Genomic DNA, 24955 nt, shown 5'->3' with positions numbered 1-24955 from the left:
TATTAAAGGAGTATTATAAGTGACCCATTTTGCTGCGTGGCTAAAACATGGCTGGCACTGTAGGATGATTGCAGACAGCTGTAATTAAACTGCAAGAAAAAAAGATGGGGCGAGAGGGGGGGATGAGTTAGATGCAACGCAGCAAAGATGAGACGGAGACGGGGGCAGCGAGTTTCTTCCGTCTAGACAGCCCACCCCAACAGGCTTCAGGCTTACGATGGCAGCTTTAACCACACACCCAGAGAATAACAGACAACTTGCAGAGTTTGTTTTCCTGGACACTAGTTATTATCCAGTCACTGTCAGACTGCAGCCCGGGGGCTTATGAATTTGCATACTTCCAACACATGGTAATTGTTGCCAGGGGCATTGAGCTAATTGTGATATTAGCTGTGGCGCTAGCTGGAAAGTAAGCATGCTTTGTCCTGAAGATGGTATTAGCCCTTTTTCTTTTTACTGGTATTTGTTATGCAAATGAATGAAGGGGAGCACAATGGCTCATTATTTCATAAAAATGCCTTTCATATCTATCAACTGTGCAGTTTATTCTATTGGTTTTTTTGGTGGGCGTTCCCCTTTTCAATCATTCCAATTGCAAATCTATGCTAAGACTTGGCCAGGGCTATGGAAAACAGCTCTGAAATTCCCAGAGAATTTGTCATGGGGCCAGTTTGACGATGAGTGGTTTTTAAGAAAGATGCTGTGCAATAGTTTCAAACGGGACAAACTACAGCTAGCTTCTCTGAAGCAGAGGCGTCTCTAACACCCTCACTAATCGCCTTACTACAGTTCAACAAAGCCCTTGATATGCATGTGTAGGGTTTTAGTGACGCCACCTACCACTACCCGGAGGTCGGCTCGGTTCGTGGTAAGGAATGCGATACAGGCTGCACTTTGGTAAGCCCCTGGCATTAGTGGTTAAGTCAGCAGCCCCTGGCATTTGCTGGACCAGCGATGGGCACAAGTAAAGCCAGGCCAGTGCCCATTCTGCCCAAGGCCAAAACATCCCCCTTTTATCCTGCTGCTGTCCACCGAACGCGGGCACAGCACCTGCGCGTTAAATCCAACTCCTGCCGGTCCGCTGGATTTAGTTAGCTGGCAGTTGTCCCTCTCTGACGTCCCTCATCCCACTATCTCCCTAACGCTTCGCTACATCGGTGTCGGAGCCCATCCAAATGCGGTAGCCGCGTTGTTTGAAACACCGACTATTGAGTTGAACTTGTGATATTGTGAAGAGTTGACAAATTAGTAAATTAAGTTTAGCCATGTTTCCTCCCCAAATTAGATTGATTGATAATGCAGAATGTGCTAGGTCTTTGTGAAATTCTTCTGGCCTCTAATTTATGGGCAATAATCCAAACTTGATTCAGCCAAGTCATTGATAACAAAATCTATTTCACAACCTCTCTTGGGTCATCAAGATTTGAAGTATGCTATAATATATATATATATCTCATTAAGTAATGTAGAGTAAGAATAGCTTGCAGCTCTGGTGTAGCCCTGCTCAGTTTGACTGAAGGCTGCAAACTTGGCCCCTCGTGGTGCCTTTATCCTCCCTGACCCCTCTCTTGCTCTGTGCTGGAGATATGTAACAGAAGAGAGGAGAAAAGGGAGGTGGCGGCCAGCAGCCTTTCTGCCTGCAGTTGGAGCCAGAAGGACGAGGTTAGGAAAAGAAACCTTGGAAAATGGCACTGCAGGCTTTTTGTTTGTCCTCTCTGGTTGAAATAGGGGTCAGACCATTGGTTTGGAGGGAGAGAGATTGAGGGAATTTGAGAGGGGTGTATGTGTTTTGGGGGAGAGGTGTTGGTATTAGTTCTATTGGCCGTCCGCTATCAAACTGGCCCAGCGAGTTCCACAGGATCCCTGCAAGTGATTTGCTTGTTAATTTGCCTTTTTAGCCCGGTCATTTGCCAATTGACCCTGTCTTAGACTAAAAGGCTGTTAGGCCTCGTGTCGCTCAAACAGGTCAAGGCCAAACCGTATTGAAGGAAAGAAACATAAAAATGTGTGAATAAGTAGCAAACTGAGGTTCGTGTGGGGAGTTGGGGACAAGGTGTTCCACTCTATGGTATGTGTCAACGTTAATACTTTTGAAGTCGGAAGTTTACACACCTTAGCCAAATACATTTAAACTACATTTTTCACAATTCCTGACATTTAATCCTAGTAAAATGTCCCTGTCTTAGATCAGTTTATTTTAAGAATGTGAAATGTCAGAATAATAGTAGTGATTTTTATTTCAGCTTTTATTTCTTTCATCACATTCACAGTCGGTCAGAAGTTGACATGAACTCCAATTGGTATTTTGTAGCATTGCCTTTAAATTGTTTAACTTGGGTCAAATGTTTTGGGTAGCCTTCCACAAGCTTCTCACAAGTTGGGTGAATATTGGCACATTCCTCCTGACAGAGCTGGTGTAACTGAGTCAGGTTTATAGGCCTCCTTGCTCGCACATGCTTTTTCAGTTCTGCCCACAAATGTTCTATAGGCTTGAGGTCAGGGCTTTGTGATGGCCACTCCAATACCCTGACTTGTTGTCCTTAAGCCATTTTTGCCACAACTTTGGAAGTATGCTTGGTGTCATTGTCCATTTGGAAGACTCATTTGCGACCAAGCTTTTAACTTCCTGACTGACATCTTGAGATGTTGCTTCAATATATCCACATCATTTTCCTTCCTCATAAAGCCACCTATTTTGTGAAGTGCACCAGTCCCTCCTGCAGCAAAGCACCCCCACAACATGAAGCTGCCACCCCCGTGCTTCACAGTTGGGATGGTAGTGTTCGGCACCCTCTTTTTCCTCCAAACCTAAAGATGGTTATTATGGCCAAACAGTTCTATTTGTTTCATCAGACGAGGACATTTGTCCAAAGAGTATGAATCTTTGTGCAGTTGCAAACCGTAGTCTGGCTTTTTTTATGGCGGGTTTTTGAGCAGTGACTTCTTCCTTGCTGTGTGGCTTTTCAGGGTATGTCGATATAGGACTCGTTTTACTGTGGATATAAATATTTTTGTACCTGTTTCCTCCATCTTCACAAGGCCCTTTGCTGTTCTGGGATTGATTTGCACTTTTCTTACCAAAGTACGTTCATCTCTAGCAGACAGAACGTGTCTCCTTCCTGAGCGGTATGATGGATGTGTGGTCCCATGGTGTTTATACTTGCATATTATTGTTTGTACAGATGAACGTGGTACCTTCAGGCATTTGGAAATTGCTCCCAAGGATGAACCAGACTTGAGGTCTACAATTGTTTTCTGAGCTGATATCTTTTGATTTTCCCATGATGTCAAGCAAAGTGGTACGGAGTTTGAAGGTAGGCCTTGAAATACATCCACAGGTACACCTCCAATTGACTCAAATTATATCAATTAGCCTATCAGAAGCTTCTAAAGCCATGATATCATTTTCTGGTATTTTCCGAGCTGTTTAAAGGCACAGGCAACTTAGTGTATGTAGACTTCTGACCCACTGGAATTGTGATACAGTGAATTGTAAGTGAAATCTCTGTAAACAATTGTTGGAAAAATGATTTGTCATGCACAAAGTAATGTCCTTTCTGACTTGCAAAAACTATAGTTTGTTAACAAGAAATTTGTGGAGTGGTTGAAAAATGGGTTTTAATGACTCCAACCTAAGTGTATGTAAACTTCCGACTTCAACTGTAAGTAACTGAATAGAGTTGCTGCTTGGCCTCTAGGTTTCCCCATCTGCTCCACTGACGTTTCAGTCAAACTATTAATGATGACCTCAGTCAGATGGCTTCTGCGTAAGTGTCTCTGCTCTCCCAGTCTCCTCTTCCATTCCTCTCTCCCTTCCCCCACTTGCTCTCCCTTCCATTTCTTCTGTTCCCTTCACTCACCCCCTCTTTGTTACGCTCTCCCTCTTTTCTTCTTGCTCTCCTTCCTTTTCCATCTCTTGCTCTCTCCTGCGTGTGCTCCACTCTTGCACGCTCTCTTCCTCTCTTACCAAGCCTGTTTGAGCTGCAAACTCAGATTTCTGCTCAGACCATCTGTTGACTGAACTTATCTTATAGCGTATCGAGGGGGTAGAGTAGTGGAAAGAGGAACAAGTGGCTAAGAATAAAGAGTGAGGGGAAGGGGGGTATACTGAAGAGAAATGAACTATTGTTGTTGGTGCTGGGGTAGAGGGGCAGTTGGACAGGGGGAGCTGGAGGAGTGGGTGGGAGGACTTGAAATAGGAAGGGGTGGTGGGTGGAAAGTAGAGTATATGAGGAAAATGCAGCAATGGGGAGAGGAGGCCACGTTGGCTTGGGAAGGCAGGGTTCGAGGGGCTCCAGCAAGGCTAATGAGCCCCAGATCCTACTCATCCAGCACCCCCTCCCCCCACCCCCAAATGTCCATCCACGCCCTACATTTGTTTCGCACAGTATTGTCCACTGAGGCCTCCCAGAACCAGCATATGACTTTTCTTAGTAATCGCTGGCTGTCATTGTAGTAAGTATCTGGGCAGCAGAATCACAAACAAATGGGATGTGTGGTCCTGGTTTTCCTGTCTCCGTCTCGGTCTGTCGATTTGTAAGGCCTTGCGGTCTCTCTCCCTCACTCTCCATATATGCTGGAGGACATTTTGTTTTCTCTTATTGCATGTCAAACTTTTTTATAGTACTCTGACAATACCAGTTTTAGTCATGGATTGTAAATGTCTCTGTTCTCAGTCTCTGTGATCCTCATATTGTATTGCCATCAGAGTGACAAATCTTCATGTTGGCTTCCCTGGCTGCTCTCCTGTTTTTCCAGTAGTTTCGAATTCCTCGGCAAGACCATGTGCCTCATGCTGTTTCTGTTGGTTCTAATGTTTTTTTGTTTTTTTTAACTACTTGTCTACGACTGCATGGTTTCATGTGTGGCTATTCTGATAATATACTTGACTTCTGCTACCAGTATTTGTAGTTCTATGATAAACAAACATGTTTGTTTGTTTTTTTCTCACACCAATTTCAATGTCAACATTTTGGAATCTCTCTTCTCCCCATTCAGATCTGTGAGGTTGTTGACAAGACGTTAGTTCCACTCCGGTTTCAGTGTGTTTGTGATCCGGTGAGTGAGACCATTGCCGGGCCTACAAGGGATGAAACCGGATGGGGTTGCCATGGAGCCCACAGAAGCTGTAGGACCCGAGCCCTCGGCCCAGGGGATGGCCACCGACGAGATGCCCGCCCAGCCAGCCCCTTCAACTTCCCCGTCCCCTCCATCACAGCCCGAAGACACCCAAAACAGCACAGCGCAGCCTGAAAGCCCTACAGCGCCCCCTGCATCAAAGGAGGTCAATGGCAAGGCAGCAGCTAAACCCAAGGCTAAGACCGTGGGCTTGGCTAAACAGCGGCCAGGCACAGCTGGCACCAAGGCCACATCGGGTCCGGCGTCAGGACCCAGCACTTCTCGTCCAGGCACGGCCCCAAGCCACATGGCCAATGGATTAAAGTCCACAGCTAGTGACCTGGCCAGGAAAGCAGCTTTGGACAAAAAGAAGACCACCACCATCGCAGCCGGAGCATCGGCGTCAGCTGCAGCCACGAAGAGGTACGTGGGGCCGGCCGACACTTCCACTGTCAGGACCCATACTAAGGTGGCTGACAGGAAGGCTGTCGGAGTCCCCAGGTCCACCTCTGCTACCAGGACTGCGGCGATGGGTCCTGGCACTCCAACGAGGAGACCTCCTGCTGCTGGTCCCATTAATGGGGCCGGGGCCAGACCCAAAACCACAGGTGAGAACTATACTCACAAACATACTGCCGAGTATTTAGTCTTGTTAATCATGTTTTGGTTAGACACAGCTTTTTGTTTTCCTTTGACCCGTGTTGAGTCTTTAGTCACTGTCCTATGTATTTTAGAGCTCACACAAACCCACCTGTGCTTGGCTGCAGACACATTTGCTCTCAACTCCTACTACATCAATCCTTCATCCCAGTCCTCTGTTCTCACTCCCACCCCTCATCTTCATTCCACCTTTTTCCTCCCCCATCTCGCTCTTCATGCACTTCCTCATTTGCTCTCCCTCTCCTCCAGCTTCCAGACTTGCAGCCTCAGCTGCCCCCAAGCCTTCCAGCACTGCAGTCACGGCCAAACCCAATAGGACGACGGTTTCCAAGACAACCAGGTAAGGCAGCCTATCCCGTGACTGCACCACCACCGGGAATGCAAAGTGATTTACGGGCCAGTGACATTTGTGAACAGCACCGGGCATGCAAAGTGATTTACCGGGCAGTGACATTTGTGGCTGGCAGATACGCATTTGAATGAACTCAAGGGGGGAAAACCAAGGCACTGTTTATAGTTTAAAAACCTCTCCCCTCACATACACAATGCAATCACCCAAGATCTGAAGAGCCGCTTTGCACAAAAGGCATCACTTGACAAATCGGATCCGTGAACGACTTGTTTTGCGAGGAGCTGCAATTGAGTATCGATGAAAAGTGGCCATTGTGGGTCCTGCCGGCCTGCTATTGGATTAGGTTTCCCACTGTGTCTCAAATGGCTTTCCATATTATATATATTGCGCTGCTGTTGACCAGAGCATTATGGGTCCTGGTCAAAAGTAGTACAGTGCCATTTGGGATGCAGCCCTAGTCTACTGAGTCACACTCTCACACGGCCCTAGTCTACTGAGTCACTCTCTCACCCGGCCCTAGTCTACTGAGTCGCACTCTCTCACACGGCCCTAGTCTACTGAGTCACACTCTCACACGGCCCTAGTCTACTGAGTCACTCTCTCACCCGGCCCTAGTCTACTGAGTCGCACTCTCTCTCACACGGCCCTAGTCTACTGAGTCACACTCTCACACGGCCCTAGTCTACTGAGTCGCACTCTCACCCGGCCCTAGTCTACTGAGTCGCACTCTCTCACCCGGCCCTAGTCTACTGAGTCACTCTCTCACACGGCCCTAGTCTACTGAGTCGCACTCTCTCACACGGCCCTAGTCTACTGAGTCGCACTCTCTCACACGGCCCTAGTCTACTGAGTCGCACTCTCTCACACGGCCCTAGTCTACTGAGTCGCACTCTCACCCGGCCCTAGTCTACTGAGTCGCACTCTCTCACACGGCCCTAGTCTACTGAGTCGCACTCTCTCACACGGCCCTAGTCTACTGAGTCGCACTCTCTCACACGGCCCTAGTCTACTGAGTCGCACTCTCTCACCCGGCCCTAGTCTACTGAGTCGCACTCTCTCACCCGGCCCTAGTCTACTGAGTCGCACTCTCACACGGCCCTAGTCTACTGAGTCACTCTCTCACCCGGCCCTAGTCTACTGAGTCGCACTCTCTCACACGGCCCTAGTCTACTGAGTCACACTCTCACACGGCCCTAGTCTACTGAGTCGCACTCTCTCACCCGGCCCTAGTCTACTGAGTCGCACTCTCTCACCCGGCCCTAGTCTACTGAGTCGCACTCTCACACGGCCCTAGTCTACTGAGTCACTCTCTCACCCGGCCCTAGTCTACTGAGTCGCACTCTCTCTCACCCGGCCCTAGTCTACTGAGTCACTCTCTCACCCGGCCCTAGTCTACTGAGTCACACTCTCACACGGCCCTAGTCTACTGAGTCACTCTCTCACCCGGCCCTAGTCTACTGAGTCGCACTCTCTCTCACACGGCCCTAGTCTACTGAGTCGCACTCTCTCTCACACGGCCCTAGTCTACTGAGTCACTCTCACACGGCCCTAGTCTACTGAGTCGCACTCTCACACGGCCCTAGTCTACTGAGTCGCACTCTCACACGGCCCTAGTCTACTGAGTCACTCTCTCACCCGGCCCTAGTCTACTGAGTCGCACTCTCACACGGCCCTAGTCTACTGAGTCGCACTCTCTCACCCGGCCCTAGTCTACTGAGTCACACTCTCTCCCGGCCCTAGTCTACTGAGTCGCACTCTCTCACCCGGCCCTAGTCTACTGAGTCGCACTCTCACACGGCCCTAGTCTACTGAGTCACTCTCTCACCCGGCCCTAGTCTACTGAGTCACACTCTCACACGGCCCTAGTCTACTGAGTCACTCTCTCACCCGGCCCTAGTCTACTGAGTCGCACTCTCTCTCACCCGGCCCTAGTCTACTGAGTCGCACTCTCTCTCACACGGCCCTAGTCTACTGAGTCGCACTCTCTCTCACCCGGCCCTAGTCTACTGAGTCGCACTCTCTCTCACACGGCCCTAGTCTACTGAGTCACACTCTCACACGGCCCTAGTCTACTGAGTCGCACTCTCTCACCCGGCCCTAGTCTACTGAGTCGCACTCTCTCACCCGGCCCTAGTCTACTGAGTCGCACTCTCTCACCCGGCCCTAGTCTACTGAGTCGCACTCTCTCACACGGCCCTAGTCTACTGAGTCGCACTCTCTCACACGGCCCTAGTCTACTGAGTCGCACTCTCTCACACGGCCCTAGTCTACTGAGTCGCACTCTCTCACACGGCCCTAGTCTACTGAGTCACTGTGTTGCTGAATAACATGGGTTATTGCCCCCAGGGCAGGGGTTATTCACTGGGACTCTGGTCGCGCTCTCGCTGGGATGTTCCAGCAACTCTACGGGTGTGTCTCAGTAATGGTCTAAAGTAGCTACCATGTCAAATGTGATATCGGGAAGCACCTGAGTGAGCTGGGTGAGCAATTACGCAGGTACTTTCCCGGAACGGACGACACAAACAACTGGATTCATTATCCCTTTCAAACTCTGCCTCCAGTCCACTTACCGATATCGGCACGAGCCTCATTGAAATTGCAACAAGGGGTTCTGTGAAAATGTAATTTAATCAGAAGCCACTGACAGATTTCTGGATAGGACTGTGCTGTTAAGACACTGATGCTCTTTTCAACCATGTATCTATGTGAGAGTGGATTCTCGGGCCCTCACTGGCATGAAAGCTAAATACAAGCACAGACTGTGTGTAAAATGATTTAAGACTGAGACTCTCTCAATACAACCCAACATTACAAAGTTGTGTGTACATCCTTTCAAGCACACCCTCCTCATTAACCTGTGGTGCGTTATTCACAATTTTTGATGAACGAATGTTTTAAATGTAAGGAGTGAAATTATTGATATTATATTATACACTTCTCACAAGCCGGGCTGTGACAACAAAAAAAATGTTTTGTGTGTGTGGCAGGCTTAAAATGATGGCAAAAAAAACATTTGAGTGTGCTGACCCTGGTGCTAGAGGGGGTACAGCTGACCCTGGTGCTAGAGGGGGTACAGCTGACCCTGGTGCTAGAGGGGGTACAGCTGACCCTGGTGCTAGAGGGGGTACAGCTGACCCTGGTGCTAGAGGGGGTACAGCTGACCCTGGTGCTAGAGGGGGTACAGCTGACCCTGGTGCTAGAGGGGGTACAGCTGACCCTGGTGCTAGAGGGGGTACAGCTGACCCTGGTGCTAGAGGGGGTACAGCTGACCCTGGTGCTAGAGGGGGTATGCAGCTGGAGGTTTGAAGGGGTACGGGACTATAAAAAGTTTGGAAACCACTGGTTTAGACTATTGGGATATACCCGCTTGCTATACAGTATGGCTCCACACCTAATCTCTCGTGGACAGACTACATGAACATTAATGGTAGCGTAGATCTGTCCTGAGACGACGGCGCGTGAGATAATGAGCAGCATTAGTTCTAGTGCTTTGGACAAATCAAGATTTCGCACGTGTTTGCATCTTTTGAATTTTGGGAGTGTACATTTGTCCCATAGGCTTGCCTGTAACTTGCAAAGAGAGAGGGTGGAGCTCTTTGTTAGGTTTCGGTCTTCGTTCTTCTATCTTCTCTTTGCTTGTGGACCCAGAACTTAGTCGAGTGAATTTGTTGGATTTGTTTTAACGATATGGAGAAGCAGTATGTCACTGTGAGATCATGTTGCTTGTGTTTGACGACCGGAGAAGCAGTATGTCACTGTGTGAGATCATGTTGCTTGTGTTTGACGACAGGAGAAGCAGTGTCACTGTGTGTGAGATCATGCTGCTTGTGTTTGACGACCGGAGAAGCAGGTTGTGTGTGTGTGTGTGACAGCCAGACTGTCTCTCCATCCATGCTGGGCCCTGTTCCTTCCTCCCTGGGTGAGCCAGGACTAGTGAACAGGCCTCTCCCAGCCATAGCTGTGACTGCTGCTGCCTTTCCATGAGTCTGGGCAGGGCAGGCGGCACGGGGCTCATATATAAAATGAATAAATGTAACATAACATTACTGTTCCGTTTCCCCACCTGCAAAAGAACGTCTGACGGCCCATAATGCAAAACGAGATGAAAGAATGGCCTATAGTACATTGCCATAGTTACACATTGGCAGAGAAATAGGGTTTCCTTAAACTATTCATATTAATTGCCCTAGGGGGTGAAATAATCAATTGTACTGGATAAGAAGCAGATGTCAATATATTGGTGACAAATGGGTCGCAACAAAACAGAGTGAGATTGGATGGGAGCCTCAGAACAAGGGGATTGGGTAGTTTGGCAACTGGCAAGGTGAGTTATGATATTAGATTAAAGGGAGAAGGGTTGTCGACTAAGTTAGCAGATGTGCTGGTAGCTTGAGGCGTCGCAGAGCTGTTTGAACAGCTGGCCTCGCGTGCCATGCTTCTGGCACACACTGCTGGGTTGTGTTCAGTAGGGCAAAAACATTTTGAAAGGGGAATGTTCTACCTGAACTTGTCCAGTAACAAATGCTAATTTTCTTTCTGTTCCAAAATGTTTTGCTACTGTGTTCCCTACTGAACATACCCCAGGTGAATGAGTCTACCAATCCCCTAATGCAGTGGTTAACAAACCTTTTATAGTCCCGTAGCCCTTCAAACATTCAACCTCCAGCTGCGTACCCCCTCTAGCACCAGGGTCAGCGCACACTCAAATGTTTTCTGCCATCATTTTAAGTCTGCCACACACACTATGATACATTTTATTAAACCGTAAGAATGAGTGCGTTTTTGTCACCCAGAAAGGCCAGTCACGTGAGAAACTCGTCATCATGCAAGCGGTCAGACAAGTGAAAATAATGGTCAGTAAAGATAACTTGAAGCTCGTCTCTCAGTTCAACATTTTTTTTAAAATACTTTGCCCATTGATAACCAGAGCACTTCTGTATGTTGTCAAAGCGTTACATGGTCACTGCCCATATTATTGCATAATGCAGAAGATACACGAGAGTTCAGGGGCCTTGCTTTAACAAAGTTAACCATTTTCACTGTAGTGTCCAAAACGTCTTTCAAGCTGTAAGGCATTCCTTTGGCAGCAAGAGCCTCTCGGTGGATGCTGCTGTCTACCCAAGTGGCGTTGGGAGCAACTGCTTGCACGTGCGTTACCACTCCACTATGTCTCCCTGTCATGGCGTTTGTGCCATCAGTACAGATACCAACACATCTTGACCACCAAAGTCCATTTGTCACAAAGCTGTCGAATACTTTACAAATATCCTCTCCTGTTGCCCCTGCCCCCATAAATGTAACGGACATATGCCAGGAGCTGTGCCAGGCCTGCCATGTCTGTTGACTCATCCAGCTTTAACGGATGGAATTCACTGGCTGGTATGCAAAGCAGTAGTTGTTTCAAAACATCTCCTGCCATGTCACTGATGCATCGTGAAGCAGTATTGTTTGATGAAGGCATTGTCTGTATAGTTTATTTTTGGCCTTTTCCCCCAGCATTGTCACAGACAGATCTGCGGCAGCAGGAAGAATGAAGTCCTCCACAGTAGTATGGTGCTTGCCTGTCCTAGCCACTCAGTAGGTCACCATATAAGACTCTTCCAGCCCCTTCTTATTAATGGTATCTCTTGCTTTTATACATGTCTTACTACTCAAAAGTCGTCTTAATTCTCACTCAAACTCACATGGCATATTTTTCATATTGGCATGTTTTGTTTCTAAATGTCTGCCCAAGAGTGACGGTTTCATCGAGTTGTGAGATGGTATTTTGCACATATAACACACTGTGGCTGAGGAAAGGCACTACTTCCAATATAAGTGAACCCCAAATCAATTTATTTCTCATATTTGCGATTCCATGGTCCAACGTCCCCTGTCTGTTCAGTGCTTTCCCTGGTAAGGGGACAGTAGCTCTTCGGTTGCATCAGATTCACAACTGTCAGTGTCTATGTTAGCTGTGCTAACAACAAATGTAGAATTACTGATGCTAACATTGGATGTGCTCGTGGAAGCAGAACAACTTGTGTCGTCGACAGGTGTAGTACTGCTGGTAGTAGCAGTACTACCAGTAGAGCTGGTATGCGTGTCTATGGACGCGGGCCTTAGTTAAAAATATTTATCAATTTTCGAGCAAACGGAATGAGCAGCAGCTACGTTTGGCCACATACGTTAGTGGATTTCTGCGAGAGTAACGGTTAATGTGATTGAATGTTAATGGGTGGGTGGGTGTATAATTCCCTGTATCTGTATCATCTCCTTTTCTCTCTATCTGGAGACAGTGCCCTTGTCCTGTTTAAGCAGTTTGTCCGTCCAACCCCCGTCCCTCCTTCTCTCCTCCTTTACTCCTCCCTTCTGTTTATGTACAGTACCAGGAATTTAGCCAGCATCCTCTCAACCCTCCCGCTGCTCCCCTCCCTCCCCCGTGAGGGCATCTGTCATTTTGGTGGGCCTTAAGACTCCCTCTGAGAATGGGAGGAATCTAGGGTGTATAAGGTGAGGTCATGTGTGTTGAGTCATCCATATGGGAATGGGCAGTTACAACTCATATTAGATGACAATCTATGCAGGTCAGATAGATACCTTTTCACTTGCAGTCTGACTCAAACATGCATAATAACAGAGTTGTTGAATAACTAAAAGGAGACCATTGACTGTCACTCTAGCTCTTGTGCAATGCAGTCACACAATGTTCCTGTCCCAGCTTCTCTCTTCCCCCTTTGGGGATGAAACCATGCAGTTTTGGCCCCAGCCTTGGCAGGGCATAGTTACTGTTTCGCGCAGATGCCTTCTACACATTAGGATAGTATAGTAACCAAGGCCTCAGTAAATGGGTTGTCTCTGGATCAGTTGCTAACCCAACAGATATTACAGCCTATTGTATTGTTGATGTCATCACAGCGTATAAATAATTTTTAATAGCCATTGAATTCCATGGCGACATCTTGAATACACCTGTCGGTTGTTTGTATCTCCAAACCGGCTGTGAATCTATTGCACCACTAAGGCATATCAACCAAGTACTGGCTTTGAATCCCTTGTTGACACTAATCAAACCCTTGTAGCCACAACAAATATACCAAAGCTGCTGAACTACAGTGCCACCCAAGCAATTAATACTGTATGGGGACTCTCATCCCTCCTTGACTCCCTCCGTGAGGATCAGGCAGTTCTGAGTGTCTCTGTGAAGCTGAGATGGAGGGTTAACGCTGTACGCCCAGATGACTGGCCTCGCCTCCCCTCCCTTCCATCTCTCCCTCCTTCCTTTCAGAAGAAGTCTCTCACTCTCCATTCCCCTGCCTTAATTTAGTGCTCCTGTCGTTTTGTTCCCTACGTGGAACTCACCCAGATAGGAAGGCAATCTGCTTCCATGTGCTTTTAGTCATCTGTCCATTCTCTCCTATCTTCCATCGTGTTCATTCTGTCGCTCATTTCATCACTGCGTGCCTCAGTGTGTCATTTTCTTCCTTTCCTCCCTCCGTTTAATGCAGTCCCGCTCGTCTTCAACTAATTCGCCCATGTCATCTGAAGGTACAGTATGCCCGCTTTCATGTTTCGCTGCTCTTTACCATGCAATCAAGGCCCTGCTCCCTCTGTCCCATCGACGCACCCTATTACAGTATAATAATAGCGAAACCCGAAGGCCTTTGAGTCTCCGCAGCCTTTGAGTCTCCGCAGCCTTTGAGTCTCCGCAGCCTTTGAGTCTCCGCAGCCTTTGAGTCTCCGCAGCCTTTGAGTCTCCGCAGCCTTTGAGTCTCCGCAGCCTTTGAGTCTCCGCAGCCTTTGAGTCTCCGCAGCCTTTGAGTCTCCGCAGCCTTTGAGTCTCCGCAGCCTTTGAGTCTCCGCAGCCTTTGAGTCTCCGCAGCCTTTGAGTCTCCGCAGCCTTTGAGTCTCCGCAGCCTTTGAGTCTCCGCAGCCTTTGAGTCTCCGCAGCCTTTGAGTCTCCGCAGCCTTTGAGTCTCCGCAGCCTTTGAGTCTCCGCAGCCTTTGAGTCTCCGCAGCCTTTGTTTTGATCCTGCTAACAAATGGAAACAAATGGCCATTATTGGGCTGAGTCGCTGTGGGAGAGGCGTTTGTGTGGCCAGGCATGTACGGCCGGACCACTTCCGTAAGTTTGTCATTGTGAGTTAATCTATGTTGTCGGCTGTGTCCAAACCATGGCGAACCAATCAGAAGAACAGCAGAACAGCATGACGGATATTGGTGTAATTGACTGAATCGCAACAATGTCACAAAGCGGTCAGCTCCTCTGACGTTTCCTATCCCTTTTTTGTTTTGGACGCTGTGTACGTATGAATCTGTTCTATAGAAACGATATGCAAAGCATCGATTTTGCACAAATACAGTGCTGCCCTTGTTTCATTACACCTGGTTCTTAAGCAACTGTTTTGAGTGTAGGCTACTGTAGCGCTTTGGAGCATGGGCTACAACTCATCGCACAAGCCTGTCAATGTAAACGCCTCACACCAGTCTGTACATGTAGATTGCACACACCAGTATCACACACGCGTATCCAAGCATAGCTCTGTAGATGTTACTATTCCCTGCTCCGCTGTTGCATAGCCTAAGGATAATCGGTCAAGTGTGCTCATGAATGCAAGGGCACTAGGGCATACAAACACGCACACTTGACATTCTGTCCACTCAGCAGTATGCAGGGGGATGGGCACTGCCTTGCTCTGGAAAAGGTCGTGTCTGGATCCTGTGGCTTTTCCACAGCTGTCTGGCACCTGTTTTTAAAGTGAACAAATGGCAGATCTAGGATCAGTTTACCCTCTCCAAATCCATAACCTCAGCCAGGAGAGGGGTAATTTCGAAACTGGCCTCGAATCTGTTAGGGGCTGATTAAGCATATGGCTATACAGTCACCTGCCACAACAAGACCACTTGGCTCTTCAGGTCAGGAGGTCAAACAGTAGACTAGAGGGATAAAGGAAGAGGGCAAGAGATTATTGCCCAGGGTATGTTCATTACATGTTCGCAATGGAAAAGGTTTTGCAACAAAAGGAAAATGTGTTTTATTAGACAACTTACTATTAGACAAGTATATTGCCTACTGTTCAGTTTTGTACCTACTGAATACGACCCAGGAGTCTTGGGAAGGTTGAGTTCCACTGTTAAGAAGAGGGAGTGTTTAATGGATCAGGGGCTCATGTCCGCTGCCTCTAACCCCCTAACATTTGCCTGGGTGCTTAATAGCCCATCGATTAGTCTCCTCTCTGTCCTTGGAGTAGTACTACTCTCAACCCTCAGTGAGTGCGACCCTCACCCACATCCTGTTCGTTTTCCACAATCACGCTTTCTCACTCCATCCTTTCCTCTTCCCCCACTAGGCTGGGATTAGAAAATGACTAAGCGATGCGTTACAGGCAGACAGAATGGTTTTCTGTTACCTCTTGAAATTGCTTTTATGTAGTGTAGGACGGCCCTTGACTCTTCGAGCATACTGTGTGGGGAGCACTGAGCAGGTGAATAACTACTACTTACTGTTTAGAGTTAATTTATCATAAAGTCCCAAGCCTATTACCCTACATTAGGCAGCTGATGAAATGGTACTGAACCAAAGTTATACACCAAACATTAGGAACACCTGCTCTTTCCAAAAAATAAAGGGAACACTTAAACAACACAATGTAACTCCAAGTCAATCACACTTCTGTGAAATCAAACTGTCCACTTAGGAAGCAACCCTGATTGACAATACATTTCACATGCTGTTGTGCAAATGGAATAGACAACAGGTGGAAATTATAGGCAATTAGCAAGACACTCCCAATAAAGGAGTGGTTCTGCAGGTGGTGACCACAGACCACTTCTCAGTTCCTATGCTTCCTGGCTGATGTTTTGGTCACTTTTGAATGCTGGCGGTGCTTTCACTCTAGTGGTAGCATGAGACGGAGTCTACAACCCACACACGTGGCTCAGGTAGTGCAGCTCATCCAGGATGGCACATCAATGCGAGCTGTGGAAAGGTTTGCTGTGTCTGTCAGCGTAGTGTCCAGAGCACGGAGGCGCTACCAGGAGACAGGCCAGTACATCAGGAGACGTGGAGGAGGCCGTAGGAGGGCAACAACCCAGCAACAGGACCTCTACCTCCGCCTTTGTGCAAGGAGGAGCACTGCCAGAGCCCTGCAAAATGACCTCCAGCAGGCCACAAATGTGCATGTGTCTGCTCAAACGGTCAGAAACAGACTCCATGAGGGTGGTATGAGGGCCCGACGTCCACAGGTGAGGGTTGTGCTTACAGCCCAACACCGTGCAGGACGTTTGGCATTTGCCAGAGAACACCAAGATTGGGAAATTCGCACCCTGTGTTGTTCACAGATGAAAGCAGGTTCACATTGAGCACATGTGACAGTCTGGAGACGCCGTGGAGAACGTTCTGCTGCCTGCAACATCCTCCAGCATGACCGGTTTGGCGGTGGGTCAGTCATGGTGTGGGGTGGCATTTCTTTGGGGGACCGCACAGCCCTCCATGTGCTCGCCAGAGGTAGCCTGACTGCCATTAGGTTCCGAGATGAGATCCTTAGACCCCTTGTGAGACCATATGCTGGTGCGGTTGGCCCTGGATTCCTCCTAATGTAAGACAATGCTAGACCTCATGTGTCTGGAGTGTCAGCAGTTCCTGCAAGAGGAAGGTTTTCCACTTTAATTATGAGTGTGACTCCAAATCCAGACCTCCATGGGTTGATGAATTTGATTTCCATTGATATTTTTGGTGTGATTTAGTTGAATGTGCTGACAACAATGTAAAGAAAAGTATTTAATAATATTTCATTTGTTCAGATCTAGGATGTGTTATTTTAGTGTTCCCTTTATTTTTTTGAGCAGTGTACTATCCCCTATTGATGTCACTTGTTAAATCAACTACAGTCAGTCAGTTAATTCTGATGGCCTGGAGATGGAAGCTGTTATTAGTGTATTGTTAGTTTTTTAAACTAGGCTAAGAACAAAATATTTTTGCTTTGAGGCGCCTGTACTGTCTCCGCCTTCTAGATGCTAGCGGGGTGAACAGGCTGTGGATCGTGTGGCTGAGGTCCTTCATGTTACCTTGGCCTCCATGTGACATCAGGTGCTGTAGATGTCCTGGAGGGTAGGCAGTGTGCCCCCGGTGATGCGTTGGGCGGATCCCACAACCCTCTGGAGAGCCCTGCAGTTGCGGACGGTGCAGTTGCCGTACCGGGCAATGATACAGCCCGACAGGATGCTCTCAATGGTGCATCAGATGTTCGTGAGGGTCTTAGGGGCCAAGCCAAATTTCTGTTGTGCCTTCTTCAGCACTATGTGTGGCTGGACCATTTCAGGTTGTCAGTGATGTTCACACAGAGGAACTTTAAGATTTTCACCATCCACTGCGGCCCCTTCATTTTGTTGAGAGGTTATTTTCCTGACACCACTCCGCCAGGGCCCTAATCTCACTGTAGACTCATCGCTGTTGGTAATCAGGCATACCACTGTTTGCAAACTTGATGGTGTGTGTGTGGCCACAGTCATGGGTGAACAAGGGAGTACAGGAGGGGGCTGAGCATGCACACTTGTGGGGCCCCCGTTTGTGGAACAAGGTAGTGGAGGTGGTGTCACCACCTGGGGTCGACCTGTCACGATATCCAGGACCCAGTTGCACAGGGCTTGGTTCAGACCCAGGGCCACAAACTTAGTGATGAGCTTGGAGGGCACTATGGTGTTGAAGATTGAGCTGTAGTCAATGAATAGCATTCTTACATAGGTGTTCCTCTCGTCCAGATGGGATAGGGCAGTGCGAATGATTGCTTTATCCATGGATCTGTTGGGGCGGTATGCAAGTTAGAGTGGTTGTAGGGTAAGATGGAAATGATATGATCCTTGATTAGTCGAAGCACTTCATGATGACAAAGTGACCGCTACGAGGCGATTAGTCATTTAGTTCAGTTACCTTGGGTACAAGGAACCATGGTGGCCATCTTGAAACTTGTGGGGACAGCAGATTGGGATAGAGAGCGATTGAATATGTCCGTAAACACACCAGCCAGCTGGTCTGCACATGCGCTGAGGACGCAGCTAGAGATACCGTCTGGGCCGGCAGCTTTGCGAGGGTTAACGCGCTTAAATGTCTTACTCGCGTCGACCACGGAGAAGGAGAGCCTGCAGTCCTTGGTAGTGGGCCTCGTCGGTGGCACTGTGTTCTCCTCAAAGCGAACGAAGGTGTTTAGCTTGTCCGGGAGCAAGACGTCGGGTGTCCGCGACGTGACAGGTTTTCCTTTTGTAGTCCGTGATTTGTCTGTAGACCCTGCCACATACGTCTCGCCATTGAATTGCGACTCCACTTTCTCTATACTGACATTTTTGTAAAGTGTTTGTATTCTTCCATATTTCAAGTCACCTTTCCATGGTTAAATGCAGCAGTTTGCACTTTCAGTTTTGTGCGAATGCTGCCATCTATTCACTGTTTCTGGTTAGGGTATGTTTTAATAGTCACAGTGGGTACAACATCTCCTATACACTTCCTGATAAACCCAGTCACTGTATATTTGTCTATTATTCTCGGAAGCTACCTGGAACATATCCCAGTCTGCGTGATCGAAGCAATCTTGAAGCGTGGGTTCCGATTGGTCAGACCAGCGTTGAAGAATAGTCCTTAGCACCGATACTTCCTGTTTGAGTTTCTGCCTATAGGAAGGGAGGCGCAAAATGGAGTCGTGGTCAGATTTGCCAAAAGGAGGGCCTTGTAGACATCCTGGATGTTGGAGTAACTGTGGATGAGTTTTTTAGCAGCGTACTACTGTCTACATATTCATAGAACTTCTGCAGACTTTTCCTAAAATTTGCGTTAATATCCCAGCTTCAATAAATGCAGCCTCAGGATATGTGGTTTCCAATTTGCATAAAGTTAATTTGAAGTTCTTTTGAGGGCCGTCCTGGTATCAGCTTGAGGGGGGATATACACGGCCGTGACTCAACCGAAAAAATTTATCTTGGGAGATAATACAGTCGGCATTTGATTGATTGAGGTATTCTAGGTCGGGTGAACAAAAGAACTTGAGTTCCTGTATGTTATCACAATTACACCATGAGTCATTAATCATGACACACTCCCCTGACCTTGTTCCTGAAGAGATGTATTCCTGTCTGCGCGATGAACTGAGAACCCAACTGGCTGGACCGACTGTCAAGTGTCTGTCAAATTTAAGGAAGTGTCTGTGTTAATTGTGCAAACATCAGTGTAATAGGACATTCCATCATACAGTGTAGAGTCTGTCCAGCCAGTTGGGTTCTCAGTTCAAGAGAGCCATGTTAGTCCCTGATGTCTCTCTGGAAAGAAAGCCTCGCCCTGAGCTCGTCAACTTTATTATCCAGAGACTGAACATTAGCTAGTAATACACTCGGAAGAGGTGGGTGGTGTGCGTGCCTCCTAAGTCAGACTAGAAGACGGCTTCGAGTACACCTCCGCCAATGTCGTTTTGGGTCAGCCTCTGGAATCATTTCAATTGCCCTTGGGGGTGTGAACAAAGGTTCCGCTTCAGGGAAGTCGTATTCCTGGTCATAATGCTGGTGGTGTTGGTGAGTTACCACCTCTGATATCCAATAGTTCTTCCCGGCTGTATGTAAGACACATTTTTCTGGGCTAACAATGTAAAAATAATACATAAAATAAACTAAATACTGCAAAGTTTCCTAGGAACTAGAAGCGAGCCAGCCCTCTGTCGGTGTTATTTTATCATTTTAATTAAAACATTTATTTGACCTTCATTTAACAAGGCAAGTTGGTTAAGAATAAATCTTACTTACAATGACGGCCTACCCTGACCAAACGCGACGCTGGGCCAATTGTGCGCTGACCTATGTTACTCCCAAACACGGCCGGTTGTGAAACAGCCTGGAATCGAATCAGGGTCTGTAGTGACTCCTCTAAGCACTGAGATGCAGTGCCTTAGACTGCTGCGCCACTCGGGAGCCCATCATTGTGCCCTCTTGGTCAGGTTATTGTGACATGAATGTGTTCCCCATAACTTACCTGGTTTAAATAAAATGTTTTCTTCCCCAGGCCTGCCACTGGTCACACTGGCCTGTTGATGGGCACATCCAAGCCAGCCGCTGCCGGCTCCAGCAGACCTGCAGCTTCCAGAGTCGGCACCACAGCCCCCTCTACTGGCAGGACTACCACAGTGCAGGCACCCAAACCTACAGGCCCTGCCAAGAAAGGTGCACATGCCTTACAAGTTGTTTTGTACCATGAATGTAACCCACTTGATTCTATTAGGATTGGTCTTGAGCATCACCTGTATGTATCTCAATCAACTTGCGAAGGTACCATTTTATATTTTTAGTTGAGAAGAGATGCGTGTTTAAATTATTCCTGTTCATTTACAGATGTCAGCAGACCAGCAACCACTGCCGCAGCCAGAAAGCCGGCAACATCCGCCACTACCAAAACGACCAAACCTGACCCCCCTAAAGCGACTGCAGCCTCCAGACCCGAGCCTGCCTCCAAAAGGGCCCATCCCACCAAGGCGACAGACACCAAGCCAGCCCGCCCTATATCACAGGACCCCAAGCCCCTGCCCACACGTAAAGCCCCTCCCACCACACGGCCCCCTGCCACCCGACAGCCCCAGGGCAAGACCCCCCCTGCCTCCCCCAGCAACAAGCCCGTGGGCAGCACCATCCCCCAGTCAGTCAAACAAGCCTCCAAACCAACCCAGTCTGTCCTGCCCTTCACTGCCAGACCTGGAGCTCCCAAGTCTGCAGCTGCAGCAGTGGCTGCTGCAGCTGCTGTGGCAACAGTTGCCGTGATAGCCGCAGCAGAGCCAGAAGTGGCCGCTTCAGAAGTCCCAGCACCAGTGTCGGCGTTTTCACCAGCAGTGGCCCTGGAGCCCAGAGAAGCGGTTTCAGCCCCATCTCCTCAGGATACTACTTCTCCATCTCCACCACAGAGCCCACTCAGGCTGGCTCCTGCTCCACCACAGGGCTCACTAGTCACTGTTGCCAGGGATGAGATGTCTGAACGACCAGAGACCGTCCCAGCAGCCCCGACACAGCCAGCACCAGACCAGACCTTACCCCAGGACATCCCCACAGCAGTTGCTAGGGCTACACCCAGCCCTCCAGATGCCTCAGAGAAAGCCCAGCTCAACATGGATGAAGAAGAGGATGAGGAGAGGGAGGGCAGCCAGCAGGTGTCCGTGTCAGAAATGAGTGGCACCCAGCCCACAGAAGAGTCCAGGCCTGGTTCAGCCGGCCCTGCGGGCTCGGGGTGGCGTGCAGGCGGTGCCCTGCTATCGGAGCTGGACTCTGAGGAGGTGAGCTGTAGCCAGCAGGGGGTGTCGGAGCTGAGCGCCCCGGGCGTCCTGGAGGGCACGGAGAGCATGGATGACCTAGGAGACGCCAGTCTGAAGGGTGCCATCGACATGGAGGGCATGTCTGCCTCGGCCGGCTCGCCTGACTTTGAGAAGGTGTCCGACATCCCGACCAATGATTTTGATGACTACGATGAAGACGGAGACCGGGTGTGCGACATGGAGGTGGGTTCGGAACGGGCGGATGACCCGAGAAGAGTGAGGCATGACGAGGATGAGGATGATGATGTGGAGATGGCTAGTGAGGGGGTGACTGAGAGCGGGCTGGAGAGCTACGGGAATGCAGATGAGGATGACTTTGCGGAGGATGAGAGACTGGACAACCTGAACCGAGCCCCGCCTGCCCCACTCCTGCCCTCTGCCCTGGCCGCCCAGTGGGACCAACCCAACCCCAGCTCCTTTTGTGACCCATGGGCCCAGCCGCACCCCCAGGCTGCCTCAGCTACCCCCCTGAAGACCCCTACCAGCCCCTCTTCAGACCCCTGGCAGGCTGATAAGGAGACACCCACCCTGTACTCCACTCAGCCCTGGCTGCAGCTGGCTGCCACACCATTTGTTCCAGCCCTGCATGAGCCCTCACACCAGCCTGCCCCTGCATCTCCACTTGAAAGAGAGACCCTAGCCCCGTTGCAGTCCCTGTCCCTCACAGCTGCCTCTGGACGCGGCATGTCACACTCCAGCACCCTAAGCCCTACGGAGCTGGCTGTCCACAGCAGCAGCGAGACCAGCACCGCAGAGGAGCTCTGTGACTACAACAGCAGCTCTGGGGTGGAGTCCCGCTCTGAGGGGGGGAAACTCCACACCCTGCCTGCCGCCGTGCTCTCCCTTCAGCCTGAATTGGAGAACCAGGACCTGGGAATCCACCTGGAGAGAGAGGACGGCGAGGGGGAGGAGGCAGAGACCCTGCCAGCCGACGAGGTCCCAGGGGACCCCGCCACAGCACCTACGTCCAACCCCTCGTCCTCCACCACAGAGGATGAGGCCAGTGACACGGAGGGCGAGGCCCAGCTGGGCCAGGACATCCACAACGACAGCAAGCCCGGCACCCAGCGCTGCCTGTCTGCCCTGGAGGAAGGGGAGGAGACCAGCGGCGGTGCAGAAGAGGGTGGAGACACCCCCCAGTCTGCCAACTCGGCGGCATCCTACGCCTACGACATGACAGCGTCCAACTCCAATACCCACTCCACGGCTGAGAGCTGCGCCAAGAGCCCCGGCATCTTCTCTCTGGAGGAGCTGCCTGAGGAGGCCAAGGACCCGTCACTCATCCAGGAGCTGACCCTGCCGCCGCCCCAGCAACAGGGTGCCTCGGCAGACTCCCTCCTCATCTCCAACCCAGAGGAGCAGCAGTATATGTTGTGTGGGACACTTGAGGCAGAGCTGGGGGACACGGGGGATCTGAAACCCCTGGACCCCACGCTGTTTGCGGCCCCCCAGCAGCTCGGGGAGGGCCCCCGTGTCACCCAACCGCCCTACTACTCCACTATCTGTGAAAACACTGAGAACTCTCTCACAGGTAACGTATAGTCCGTCCCCCCCCACACTTCCCTACATACCCAGTAACGCAGTCCCCCCCCCCCCCCCCCCCACACACACACACCTTTCACCCCACCCCAGAACCCTCTTTGCTGTGTTAGTCGTCATCATTGTTTGTCCCAAACCTCTCCAACTGGGGTGGATGTGATCCAAATGTAAAAATAGGGAAGGGAAGAAATAAAGACTTTAAATACAGCAGTGCCACTTCCCTCGTATGATATTACCTTATGAGTATATGGCTTAACTCCTGTATGTGCAATAGCTACAACTATTAGAATGTTTTTTCTTCACTTTTTAATTAACATGAACTGGCATGGTGTGATTTGGATTGACTGGGCTGTTGTGAAGCAGCTCTTAAGAAAAAAACCAAGAAGAAACAAAATAAAATGTGGAATGAAATGTTAAACTATGTATTTATCTGACCCTTTTTACTGAACATAAAATGCTGGTGAATATTGATTTGTATTGTCTTGCTGTTTCCCATCATTAAGAAACAGACATCTGTCCTCGTCCCCCGAGCACTCCCCCTTCCCTCCTGCACTTTAAGGTTAGACTGCCCCCCCCCCCTTCTTACATTTGTCCTTTTTGAGTATTTACCATTACCAAGCTTTAAATAAAGATTAGATATTTAACATGACTACTCTCTCCAGGACAGTTTTATTCAAGTGGGGATTGGGGAGTTGGATGGCACACTGTACTTATCAGCGATTATTCAGTCCTATAACATGGGAGTCAAGGTTGTGTCTAAACCTTATGTGGGAGACATTATATACCTGTGGGTCATATGGATTGAAAACACATATGGTCTCCCAGCAAGGAAGCATTCATACCTACATCCTCACATGCACTACTCCCACCATCCAGAATAGGGCTCAACAGAGACATTATGGAGGATGTTAAACTCCCACCCCTCAGCTGCTCCTCCCACCCCTCAGCTGCTCCTCCCCCTCCTGTACTGTGAACCCCCCGGTGCCCCTCCCTGGTCCGCTGGAATCCTCCTCCTCCACCAGACAAACTGAGAAACAACATCAAGAAGGTTCCACATCATCCAAACAGTAGAGGACATCCACCAGTGTTTATTTTCTTCGAGTAATGTGTGTGTTGCCTTTTCGTTACCGTTCTGCCTGGCCTCTGCATTGTTTGAGATATCTCTGTTATATCTACAAGTGCATGTTCACCGTACACCATTTTTAACCGCACTGTTTAACTACTTTACCCTTGGGACGCCTTGTTTGCATGTCACTGACTGACACTCATTGGCTTTGGTTTGAGGGCTTGGTCCGAAATGGCACCCTATTCTCTAAATAATGCACGGGCCCTGGTCAAAAGTAGTGCAATATATGCGCAATATGGTGGCATTTCAGACTCAGTCCAGGTTGACGTGGCGCTGCTGTCTATGTACTGATGCATGGTTGAAAGGTCTTGTCTTGCATGTTTCACTTACTCACCAGCTCCCCACAGGGACTGAAGGAAATGGCTTTTCTTCGTTTTTATTTCTCAAGACCGTTGGTAGTTACTGCATATACAGGAAGCCGCTTTTATTGCACAACTTTTGCACCCCAAAAACAAATACTATCAGCATATTTTGTTTGGGAAGTCACATTTTGAAAAGGTTAATGAAATGGATTGCTATATTTGCTCTCTGCTTTAACCCCCCCCCCCCCCCCAGCCAATGCCCCGCCCCTCCCACCATCTCCCTGCTGTCACCATTTCTCCTGGGCACCCATCACTTCACCCCTGTCCCCACCTCTTTTTAAACGCTTTGCTTTTCAGGCTGTCAATGTTGCACATCTTGCCGACCGATATCATGTGAATGAGGAGGTAGTTCCTGGGTTCAGTAGTCATATATATTGAGACACTTTGGCTATCCTAAACCATTAGGCCCAGCTACAATTGTCAATTTGGCATTCAAACAGCCACTATGCCAGAAATGTATGAAAATCTACAGGTAACTGCCAAAATA

General features: G+C 49.2%; 1 protein-coding gene across 2 annotated transcripts in view; it reads left to right on the top strand.

Moving 5' to 3' along the window:
• prr36a (proline rich 36a) overlaps positions 1-24955 on the top strand; it is a 46526-nt gene that overhangs the window by 16936 nt on the left and 4635 nt on the right. Inside the window, exons 2-6 of one of the 2 annotated variants that reach the window (XM_036949677.2) lie at positions 4999-5726; positions 6028-6118; positions 20148-20305; positions 20474-22972; positions 24662-24954. In XM_036949677.2, coding sequence (XP_036805572.2) covers positions 5090-5726; positions 6028-6118; positions 20148-20305; positions 20474-22972; positions 24662-24846 — 3570 coding nt within the window. In that variant the 5' untranslated portion in view covers positions 4999-5089 and the 3' untranslated portion in view covers positions 24847-24954. Of the gene's footprint in view, positions 1-4998; positions 5727-6027; positions 6119-20147; positions 20306-20473; positions 22973-24661; position 24955 lie in introns of those variants that run through there. The other variant, XM_036949676.2, reaches the window with a different exon arrangement.

The sequence above is a fragment of the Oncorhynchus mykiss genome, chromosome 17, assembly GCF_057628025.1.
Source record: "Oncorhynchus mykiss isolate SJ-2025 chromosome 17, ASM5762802v1, whole genome shotgun sequence".
Lineage (NCBI taxonomy): Eukaryota > Metazoa > Chordata > Actinopteri > Salmoniformes > Salmonidae > Oncorhynchus > Oncorhynchus mykiss.
The sequence above is the reverse complement of the archived record's forward strand: the minus strand, read 5'-3'. Positions and strand labels throughout refer to the sequence as shown.